Source organism: Anguilla anguilla, chromosome 12 (genome assembly GCF_013347855.1).
Source record: "Anguilla anguilla isolate fAngAng1 chromosome 12, fAngAng1.pri, whole genome shotgun sequence".
Taxonomy (NCBI): Eukaryota; Metazoa; Chordata; class Actinopteri; order Anguilliformes; family Anguillidae; genus Anguilla; species Anguilla anguilla.
The window spans coordinates 24,669,229-24,681,465 of NC_049212.1; the positions used below are offsets into that span (position 1 = coordinate 24,669,229).

Below are 12,237 nucleotides of genomic sequence, written 5' to 3' on the forward strand. Positions count from 1 at the left end.
ATGGTTACAGCTTGGGTTAGGGTTACAGCTACTGCTACGGTTAGGGTTAGGGTTACAGCTAGGGTTAGGGTTACAGGCAGGGTTATGTTTAAGGTTAAGGTTTCAGCTAGGGTTGGGGTTACAGCTAAGGTAAGGTTTAGGGTTACAACTAGGGTTAGGGATAGGGTTACAGCTAGGGTTAGATTTTGGGTTAGGGTTACATCTAGGCTTAGGGCTAGGGTTACAGCTAGGATTAGGGTTATAGCTAGGGGTAGGGTTAGGGTTAAAGCTAGGGTTAGGGTTACAGCTAGGGTTAGGGTTAGGGTTACCACTAGGGTTAGGGTTAGGATTATGGGTACAACGAGGGATAGGGTTAGGCTAACAGCTAGGCTTAGGGTTATGGTTACAGCTAGGGTCATTGTTACAGCTGGGGATAGGTTTAGGGTTAGGGTTATGTTTACAGCTAGGGTTAGGGCTACAACTAGGGTTAGGGTTACATCTAGTGTTAGGGTTACGGTTAGGGGTACAGCTAGTGTTAAGGTTACAGTTATGGTTAGGGTTAGGGTTACAGCTAGGGTTAGGGTTCGGGGTAAAGCTAGGGTTAGGGTTATGGTTAGGGTTACAGCTAGGGTTAGGGTTACGGCTAGGGATAGGGTTTGGCTTAGGGTTACCGTTAGGGTTAGGATTATAGCTAAGGTTAGGGTTAGAGTTACAGCTAAGTTTAGCTGTCGCGTACCGGCTGCGAAGCTCGCGCGACACAAGCGAACTGAAGCGTAGTTTTTCGCTTCTGTTCTATTTTTTCGGCTTGTCGCGCGTCACGATGGCCTGTTTATACACAGAAATATGCTCTAAAATGCTAGGTATACATGCTCTGATTTATATTTCATCCTTATATTACTGGGGGTGTGTCCCTAGTTACCTCCCAGATATTTTATAAGCAGCTAAAAAAATACAAGCCTTTTCGTTTTGTAAAAATAAATAAATAAATAAATAACTGGAACCTGGGGAAAAGGCAAACTTAGTTTCGCTGTCTTATTTTGCGGAGGGGGTGGGGTAAATTTGAAAATACACCACAGAAAGACGTAGCCTATTGAATGACGTAGAAGTGAATGCACCGAGCAGCGGTTTGTTAGCTCGAGTGTTGGAAGGTAGTTTTTAACCAACCATTGCTCAGCCTATTTGACTTCTCCGATGTCTTCGTTCGCCGTGCTTGCCAAAGGCAACCACACTAAAAATAAAATGCAACATAAATTTTAATTTGCTTCCCTGAATATACTGTAAACTGCACTCGATATTATTTTAACCCCTTCTGTAGTGCCCCTTTTTAACAAAAAAATTACATATGCAAAATAAAATGGTTACTCTTCTTGAAGCCTTTTGACTACCGGCATAATCCTGGTCTTTTCTGAAAGGTAACCCTTGAGAGTTTGTTTTCCAAGAGTCTGAATTGCTCTACATATTAATGAAACAGTAATAGAAGCTCAGACACAGTGGGAGTTGAAGTTTCTTTTTCTTTTTACACCTAAAGGATTTTTGAGTGGATACAGATGCTTGTTCCTGTGCCTGTTAGGCTTTGAAGCAAGGTCTGGAAGATTGTGAAAATACCAATATTAGCCATATAGTTTACTAATCCATTCACTGAGGTCCTTTGATTGAAGTTTCAGTCAAATACCTCACCTCCACCACCATGTCAAACACATCCCACAATTCCACATCCCACATTTATTATTGAAAATCAGGCCTACGGATTTTTATAAACATAAAATATCCATAGGCCTTTATATATAAACTGGAGATAGTACCGTTTCATATATATACACTACTGTCACCATATATGCAACAGTAAAACAGACAACAATGATAATTCCTCTGGAGAATTGCTATGTAAACAATGGACATTCTATCTGTATTTCAATAGAGTTAGTATGTTTTTGGGATAGAAAATACTATGGATTTTGTTCTCTGGACCCTTGCTGTGGGAAGTATACTGACTTTACCATGATTCCATGTGGATTTCCAAGACATATAGAAGGTGAGGACCACCCAAGCATGTTTTGCCTCCCCACATTACAAAACTGTTGTCGCAAAACATTGGCATCATTAAACAGTTTATAGAACTGTGATATATAGAACTGTGAGTTTTAACACTTTCAAGCAAGTATATTGTATGCCCAGATTGATTTAAAATTTCACTGTAAAAAAAAAATGGAATGAATGCAAAGAAACCCACTCCGGCCGAGATACAGGCCGGTGTGACTTAAGATGCTAACACAAAAAGGTAAACATAACAACAAAGTGTATAGTAGTAGCCATCAATCCAACTTTAGGCACTATGTAAACACAGATGTTTTAGCTCATTTCTTTTAAAAAGGCACAATAATAAAAACAACCATAAAAAGACCAGGTTAAAACCTAGTATATGGCTGGACCTAACACACGTGATCCGACCGACCAATGGTGTAACTTCATCACTCACTCACTCAGTTACTCACTCAGTCACAGACATTCGCGTTTGTAGGGCTGTCCCCACTGTTGCAGTCCAGCCAATAAAGTGCAACATAAATTTTCCAATCTGTCTGCATTAGTCGTTTTCCTGAATACAGCCTACTGTATACTGCCTGAATGTTAAACAATAAATGACATGCTATAAAATTTGTGCTTGAGCTTGTTATCAGTATAATAACAACAGCATACTGTGTCCCGTGCTGTATTTTGGCTGTAATACTAACAGAGCATACCAAAGAAATCCTTAAGGGCTAAGGAGTAATTTTTATGCATAATTTAATCATGCATATAATACTGAAATACTTCAGGAAAAGTCGCATGTTCTTTAAAAGATGGAGAAAATCTGATGTCTTTTTAGATCAAAAGTTACATTTGGGGTGGAGAAGTTCATTGGCCTGTCATACTTTGGCAGGACAGATTTTAGAAATGACAAGTCTCCATCAAAAACCATTAAAATATGTCAAAACTGCTGACATGTTTGTTTACATTCATCCACCTCGTGTGGCGCCATTTGAATACGTCATTAATATGCAGCAAGGGGAGAGCAAGAAGAGCAGAAACTTGTGTACAACCTTTTGATTTTATTTTGGAAAACTGACAAAACTATGAAGCAGTGCAAGCAGTCAGAAATATGGCCACTTTCACAATATGCCTGTCAGCCGATCTCCAACAGTACCTATTTTGGCCAATGTCCATATGTGAATGAAATTTTTATGCATCCCTACGACCCATCAATCATTTTTTCTCATCAGGCACATGCCCCTCCCCCAACAAGAAGTCACTGTACATCAGGAGCCTTACACAATTTATATTAGTCAGTACTTGGCTGCAAGACAGCATTTGTTTGGAACGAGTTTTCATGTTCTGCACTTCTGGATCTCAGCCTTAGCTAAGGAAATGTGTGTAGATCTGCTGAACTTACTGCCTGTGAGAGCAATGCGCTCAACTGAGCTGTCACTTTTCTTTGCCTTCTAGTTTCTTTAAACTTTCTTTGGCATGAAACATGAAAATTAGTTTTAAATTACATTTAAATACATTTTATTTCTGATATTTGTTTTCTTTTGTGTTTCAGTTTTTACAAGTGCAGTATGTGTATGCACATGCATGTGTGTTATTTTCATATGGATGTGTGGAATTTGGTCTGGCGGAGAATTGTATTTGTCTCGGCTGCACCTACCAGTGGAGAACACACGCACTTGGACTGTGTTAACTAATCAGCCCAGGTGCTTAGAGGTGTGCTCCACTCCACAGTATGGGGCTAGGACCGGGAGCACACGCTGAGAGAGAGGATATATTGTCTTGTACAGATAGGCCTATCCGACCTCATTTTGGTTTTTCCTATTAGCTATATAGCCATCTTTGCTTGACCAATAATACAATTCATTAGGTAGCCCTTCCACCTCTGGCTATATGAGTACCCATATAGGAAATATTATCTAAAAGCTTGTCATTAAATTTCCAATTAGTCGTCAGAGCTTGTGTTTCTGCGATAAATAAACACGCACCGACTTAGTGGTGATCAGAAAGCCCACAAGGTATAATACTGGCCTTTGCAACTCTATTAGAATTTCTTCAACATAGATAAAAGCGATCAAGCCTTGCTTGACTGCTATTCCCCACAGCTCTGACCCACGTATACTGTGTGGCCTGGTTCCTCCCCATTCCTGTCTAGTGTAAAATTAACAGTACAATTAAAATCACCCTCTAAAACAATAACGGTCTCATGGCAATCCAATCCAATCTTTTAAACAGTCTCGTTCTCTCTGTGCCACCATTGAGAGCATATAAGTTTATGAATACAAAACAGTGGCCCTTTATAGTAGCATTCAATATCAAGAAACTCCCTGGCACAATTTCATTTCTGTTTTGAATGGTTAACTCCAAGCCTTGTGCAAAGAGTATGGCCACCCCAGCACTCACATTTGCTCCGTTGCTTAAAACATAATACCCCCAAACCCCCCACTCCAAGTCATTGCGCTCATTGGTTGGTATGCGTGTCCTGTAAAAACATTACACTTAGCCTTTTTCGGCTTATTAGGTCAGAGAGAAAGAATCTTTTCCCCACATCCCTTTTCCCCACAGCCACCGTTTATATCAAGTGAGCTAGGAGATATGACCACATCTTAAAAAAAGGACAAAGAAAGAAAATACCAAGAAATGTGCTCTGAAACCATATGTTCTATGTTCCTTACCCATTTTATTTCTTAATGGACGCAGAACTGTGGACTAAAATTCTATTATTTTTTTTTTACAGACAAACCCTTACGAACAGCTGTGCAGTGCTTTTTAAGCTCTAAACCTACAGTTATCATTTAGTGCTTTGACAACCCCAAGAACTTCATGCCATCCGGAAACAACTTTAAAACATTGACAGCTATTCCTTTAGTTTGATCCAAATAATCACTGATCTCCTTGAGGGAATAAAGAGTATCACCCCCCATTTGACTATCCATAATATCAGACATATTCGAGGAATCTCTGATAACTCTCCATTATCCTCCTGCATATCACCTGATCCTTTATTCCTTGTATCTGCCTGTCATTTATCCCTGTTCCCCTACCCCCGAAGCAGCTCCTCATGTCTCCAGGACTGCTTGTGGAGGCTCCAAGTCCTCCGATCACTGCCCTCTTACATTTACATTCACATTTGCCCCTTCCGACACCAGTTCACAATCTACCCTACCCTTTTTTCTCTCGGTAGACTGACCCATGTCTCCCTGCTGTCTGTGTGCGCTAGGGGAGAGCGGGGAAATAACGTTTTTTGATTTTGGCTCAATTCTGAAAATATTACTAGAGATGGGCTATTTTTTATACAAATAACCTACATCCCTTGGCTATGATTACACACCACAATGACATTTCTGGGACATACCATTCACTAGCAATATGAAAGTAATGAAAGTGAAATATAGAGGGTATGCATTGACGTCACTTTCCCACCAAAATACGCCCCCTCAGTCAGGACTGAGTGGCAAAACATGCTGCGACATGGCTGCCTTTAGTAGAGGAAACTGCAAAACCGGGAGTAAAACAAACGATTATTTGCTTAAATTAAAGGCAGTTGGACTCGACAGTGATCCTTACAACCAAAGAACCAGTGGTCCATGGACATTCAACAGAAATCGGAGCTATCTTTTTACAGACTGCTGAAAGCTAAAGAAAAGAGAAGCAAATGCATCGCTGCAATTCGCAGAAACAACTCGAATCCAGGCACCGAAACGTGGATTTGCAGTTGTTATTTTGTGTCAGGTATCTTGGATTTTTGCTTCTCTTTTCTTTAGCTTTCAGCAGTCTGTAAAAAGATAGCTCCGATTGCTTGTTGAATCTATTTGTACAGTCAATCGCACAACAGTTCTTTCCCATTTTAGATGTGTTTTTTGTGTTTTCGCGGCATTCAAGCTGAACGCTAACGCTGCCACTCAGTATTCTTTCTGTCACTCAGTGGGTGTAACCGCAGTGACTTTCACTTACTGTGACATCATGTGCATACCCTCTATTACATTTAACCCAGAGGTTGGGATATTACATTGTGATATAAACTAACATGGCGCGGGGAACTCCTACCAGTCTTAATAGCGTTAAACGTTAACACTAAGTAAGGCAATTCAATACATTTCTGTTTTATATGATACAAACAGTCTTTGATTTATTTTTTGATTACATTTGTGTGTTTTGTGGCTTACCTATATTGGTGAAAATCTATCACAAGACTACATTATTTTTTGGTTCCTGTCTAATGTCTGTTTGATCCAAACAGATGTATCAGTTGTCAGATGTCACATGTCACCACATAGTATAAAGTTAAAGTTGAGTTATATATATTTACAAAGATCCTGTCTGAGTTCAACGAATCCAAATAATAGTCTACTGACAACAGGCGAACAACCCCATTCGATATAACCCCGCAGGGGGGGTGTCTGGACTTCCGCCTGGCTAGCAATCAAAGCAAGCTAGCATGCTATATCAAAACTATGCTCTCTGTTAGTCACTAATAGATTATGTTTACAATTACATACATTTGAATTCCTTGACATACACACACACAATACAGTAGCCGGTAAAAAATGAACTTGCATATAGCAAAAACAGACTTTTGGCAATATATTTATTGAACTCTCCGGCTGTTCATTGGAGACAAAGAAATGGTAATTCTGCGTGTTTAATCTGAAATATGTTGTTCAAGCGTGATTCATGTACCTAAAAAGTCTGTGGTACATTTTACCCCGTGTTAGATTTCCCCCCGATTTCTCGTACTCTTCGTCCTTTATCCTTAGGCTGAACCACTCTGTTTACAGCCTGATTCCCTTCTACTGCTGCTCTCTTGTTGATCCACCATCTGATCCTCATCCCCGACCTGCTAACCTCTTACTTGTACCCTCACCACGAGAGAGAGAGAGAGAGAGAGAGAGAGAGAGAGTTGTGTGTGTGTGTGTGTGTGTGTGTGTTTGTGTGAGAGAGGCCAGATAGTTTTGTAGGAGTCCGTTTGTGAGAGCATTAAAGACAAAGTGAAAGTAAGCGTAGCTGAAAAGTGGAGGGTGCTGGTCAACTGAAAAGCTGGCCAGCAGGAAAAAGAGCAGCAAGCTGAAAAGCTGTGGCAGTGTTTTTCTTTCTTTTGTCTTTGTTGTTTTAGTTTGTTATTTTTGCCAAGAACCTGTGAGACGGAAGGGTGAAGATTTTTGTTTATTTGTGTTTTTGTCTCTCTCTCTCCTCCCTCTCCTCTCTCTCTTATGATTTCACTTTCGCTCTCATTTGGCAATTACAGTGAAAACTTGGACTTGCCGCATTTCCCTCCCAGGGGTGTCACACGGCGGGTGACAGGATGCATGTCTGATTATTATTGTGTGCACGCATTAATTTGTGTGTGTGCAAATAGGGCTGTGCCTGTTGAAGGTCACAGTCAAACTACTACTGAGCACTGAGCTTATTTATTTCAAAGCTAGTCACAAACCACCAACACCTGCTTGCTTTCTTTCTCAGTGTGGGCACTGAAACAAGAGCACAGCTGAATGAACACACATGAAAGCAAAGCAATGCACCCTGCAAATTACAAACATGAGAGCAAAGAAATGCACCTGCAAATTTTCACTGGACTGTGAGTCTACAGGGAGCGAGATCTGTGTACCTGTTGGAATGAATATCTTGGATGCTTTTATTCATTACTGACTTTGGTCATTACCTTAGCCACTCACCTACTTCTTGCTCTCATCTAGTGGAGCGACCCACACAGCAATCAGAGAGTCAATTCTACAGGAAAAAATTCAGTATTGATCTGTGTGTGTATATATATGCACCTGTTTGCATGTTTGTATGTGCATCCTGAAAATTAGGGTTATCCATCAGTCACCAACCTGCTTGACTCTGTTGGGTTTATTCCTTTGACACAGTGAATAGGATTTCCCAGATTACTGGAGGAGTAACTGAAAAAGAATATATATAAATCCTGCTATGTAAATATATGTTTGTCACTAAATATATGCAACTTAGTGAGATGTAAATTTGGATAACGTTTAACAGGGATTGGAAAAGATTGGAGTATTTGAGGCTTCTAGAATCGAGTCCTAGTTGAGGATAGTTCCATACAGCTTTCACCCTGTAGTTCTACTCTTCACCCAAGTCCATGAGTTTTTATGGAGTAGAGAGTGTGGCCCTTGTTCTCCCCTTGTTATCCCTACAGTGCTCTGGGGATTTTTTTTTTTCCATCGGAGAAACAATGTATTTGAAAAATTCATATATGTCAAACCATTTTTGTGGCTATAATCCAATGCAACAAAGAAAAGTGTATAAACATCTACTTGCTCTGTGTATGGATATATGCATGTAAGTCTGTATGTTGTGTGAAAGCAACACAATTTCTTCAGTCTAAAGCACTTCTGCTTCAAATGTCAGCTTTCTGCACCTGCTTGTTAATCCGGGCAGACTCTGTTGTTTGATGCAGTGTTAATTGCTTGTTTATTTAACTGATGTGGGAAATAATTAAAATGGGATGTGGAGAGACTGATGGGATGCTGATGCTGTCAGCTATTAAAAAAAAAAAAAAAAAAAAAAAAAAAACATTCTAGAGATATCCCAGCAATGCTTACAGAGATGAATTAGGCTGTCTCCTTCTCCTGCTCAGAGTAAACAAAGAGCTTTCAAATTCAAAGTTCCACTAAACTAGGCCAGTTGCCTCTCGGGACAGCTGTCCACGAACCACACGTGTATGTACAATACACAGCAAATAATAGACCTATTCACATGAACAACTACTGTGCATATACACATAACTGGACTAAATCAAAGTAGATAACAAATTAGGTATTTACAAGGCTCTGGGTATATTGTGAGTATGTATATACAGCACTGTGAGTAATAATGCTGAATACTGTAATATGTGTGCTAAGGTTAAAAACGATCTATTGGTAGCTAAGAGGCTCTCTAAAATGCAAATTGCCCAAGATGCAAAAAGTAATTTATTTCAATGCTGTAATAGGAAAAATGAAAGTCAAGGAGGATTTCAAGTGCAACTAGAATAAAGACTGAGCATTGCTTTATAAGAATAAGGATATTGCTGATGCCATAAATTGTTACTTTGTTGAGAGGTATTCTGTGAAGAATCTACCAAGTGTTTGACTGTAATTAGGCTTATGATATTATATACATAGATTTCCAAAAACATTGAGTTTATAGAAGCGTAGAAGCGGTAAAAAACTATTGGTCACCCAGCGCCTTCCATTGTCTAAACTATGAGACTTGGGGCGCATGGAAGATGCCATCTTAACTGATCAGGTGACCTGTGGCAAATGTCAATAAAAGTCTCAAGCCAAAGGCCAATGAATGTAAAGCAAAAAAATAAGAGTCTCTCAAGGAAAACAAGTTTAAACTCAAATCTGGCTCCTACAGCACATGAGAGATTCATTACAAACTGAAGAAAGACAAAAGATGCTAAATTTCTCCAAGCTTAGTAAAATTTGACTTGAAAACACATCAAAGAGAGTGTGTGTAACTGTGTGAATGAGAGAGATCGTGTGTTTATGTGTGCATGTGCTGTGTGTGTTTGTGTAGAGGTGTTGTATGCATATATTTTTGTGGGAGTGTGAGGGATAGTTGTGGAGTGAGCTCCATTACAGATTTTAGAATGGAGCAGTGCTCCAGCATTCTTGTTCAGCACAGACAACCTAGATTGGGTTGGGTGGAGGAGAACGTATCCTCCCATCTGCTGTAATAACAGGAGCAGGCATTAAGCCTCCATTTAGCTGGTCCTCATGGTAGAGTTTCTCTCCTCAGACAGTCTCCCAGCAGGAGAGCAATTAAAGGTACATTAATGTAAAAAAAAAAAATGAGGGGACATAGAATTTAAAAATTTGTCATGGGCCCTATCTCTAAAGTGAGGCCGCCATTCATGAGACATCAACTCATTCTCCTCGCACCGTGTTTATTCTGTCAGCAATTCACATTTTTTAGAAGGAAAAAGATTAATGTGCTGAATAATATCTTTAAATGTGCAAATTTTTTCCTTTGTAGATTTGTGACAAGGAGTGGCACTACTACGTGATCAATGTGGAGTTTCCTGTGGTGACCCTCTATGTGGATGGCGTTACCTATGAACCCTACCTGGTGACAGACGACTGGCCCATCCACCCCTCCCAGATTGATGTCCAGCTAACAGTGGGTGCCTGCTGGCAAGGTCAATATATATTGCTTTTCCCCCCAGGCTGAAATGACAACAAAAATATAATTAATAAAACTCACTTTTGCAACTATTTCATGTAATACTGATTTAGCTAGCTCATTTCACATAACAACATGTGGACTTCATAGATAGCTGGCAGTCCCTTGTATTTGAACATGCTTTTCTTGCTAGCTCAATAATTAACCAAACTTATTTGTTAGCATTTTACCTAGAGATTTTTGAGAGCAATTGCAATGCATGTTACAACAGCATGCTTGCTGTTGTAAATTTAGGCAGGCAATTTCCGACAAGTGAAATGCAGTTATTGACTGTTTCAGTATCGAAAAACAAAATTACAAGTTTCAAATCTAAGTAGGCTTAGTGGCATATGGTGAAATGGTGCAGGCTGCTCATCAGTTGTAGCAGAGCAGATCTCATGCACGGATGTCTTTCATATTGTTTTTTTTATTAGTCATGATTGCCTTTCCCCCCCTGAATTTGTAGTGGGGAAAGCCTTAAAGTGGGGATTAGAAGGCCTGAATAGATGACAAGTTCACTGGATATCACATGCTTTTGTAGCTGAACTAAGCTCATCTAAAGTACTGCTGATAACTTTACGTGCTATTAGAGAACTAGATTGCCTTCCAATGTCATTTTTTCCCCAGCACGGAATCTTCAACATTGTGATGTGCAACAGCATACTCAAATTTATGGATTATATTTTTTATTCTTTTCAAAAGTGGATTGAGATCCCTCTGTCCAACAATTTGTCAGCTGCTTTTATCTCTTAAGAGGGATAATTAGCATTAGTTAGTACTCTTTCCTACAATTAGCCTGCAGACCATTAGAGTGGAGTAGAGGAGTGGTGAGAGCTCTTGCTGGAGGCAGATAAGCAAAGGAGACGAAGTGGCCGAGGGGTAATTAAACAGCCTGCTGTGCTCTTACCGTCACTTTATCCCACATGGCTTGAATGCTTTTTATTTTCTCCTTTAGCAATGCAGTATTATGCAGCGGACTTCCCATTCATCAGGTTCTGGGCATGTGAGCACTAACTGACCAAACTGCAGTCTCTCAGTTGAGCAATTAAAGTTTCAGATACAGTAGTCCAGCTAGTAGACGAGGACCCCTTTTTTTTCTTTTTTTTTAGCACCTTGAAAAGAAGTTTTTTTTTTTTGGCAATGAAAGCAGCAGCAATATCTTATTTTTTCCTTTTTAAGAGAGGTATATTTACTTCTCTCACATCCTCAAATAATTTTGTGTTGGGTCAATAATGGCAACTTTGAACTATTCGTGATCGTCAGTTTCGGTGTATACACTGCCTGGCCAAAAACAAGTCACCGTTTGGATTTTTTTGGACAGTGCCCACTGTACAAGCCTCTGGAGGCAGTGTTATGATTTTGGGTTGCTTAAATTGGTCAGGTCTAGGCTCAGCAATGTTATGCGGCAATAAAATGAAGTCAGCTGAGTACCTGAACGTAACAAATGACCAGGTTATCCCATCTGTATGCACGGGCATATTCCAGGACGACAATGCCGAGATTAATCAGGCTCAAATTGTGAAAGAATGGTTCTGGGAGCATGAGGAACCATTTTCACACATGAATTGGCCACCACAGAGTCCTGACCTTGACCCCATTGAAAGTCTTTGGGATGTGCTGGAGAAGACTTTATGGAGTGGTTCGATTCTCCCATCGTCAATACAAGATGATGCAATATGGATGGAAATAGATGTTGTGACGTTGCATGAGGTTGTCAAAACAATGCCACGACAAATGCGCGCCGTTATCAAAGCTAAAGGCGGTCCAACGAAATATTAGAGTGGGCAACTCTAATTTTTTTTTTGGCCAAGCAGTGTATATGAAAGGATATTTATTTCTGCAGTGTGAGACTGGTACATCTACCCCAACTCATCAACACGATGTGTGGCGATTTTTTCTGCAATATGCCTGCTGAAACATCACAAGTTTTTTTTTTCTTTCTATCTTTGTTTCTCATTTCTCACTTGCCTGTAATTACAAATCCTCCCATGTGCGCTCTCTCTCTCTCTCTATTTATCTATCTGTCTGTCTGTCTCAGTTAAATATATTTAAGTATATTCTGTTAAA

At 39.9% G+C, this 12,237-nt stretch overlaps 1 protein-coding gene across 2 annotated transcripts in view; it reads left to right on the forward strand.

The window, feature by feature from the left end:
- The window catches only part of LOC118209547 (calsyntenin-2-like), a 276,935-nt gene that overhangs the window by 246,142 nt on the left and 18,556 nt on the right, over positions 1 to 12,237 (forward strand). For both annotated transcript variants that reach the window (XM_035384944.1, XM_035384947.1), the window contains exon 9: positions 9,985 to 10,147. In XM_035384944.1, coding sequence (XP_035240835.1) covers positions 9,985 to 10,147 — 163 coding nt within the window. The remainder of the gene's footprint in view (positions 1 to 9,984; positions 10,148 to 12,237) is intronic.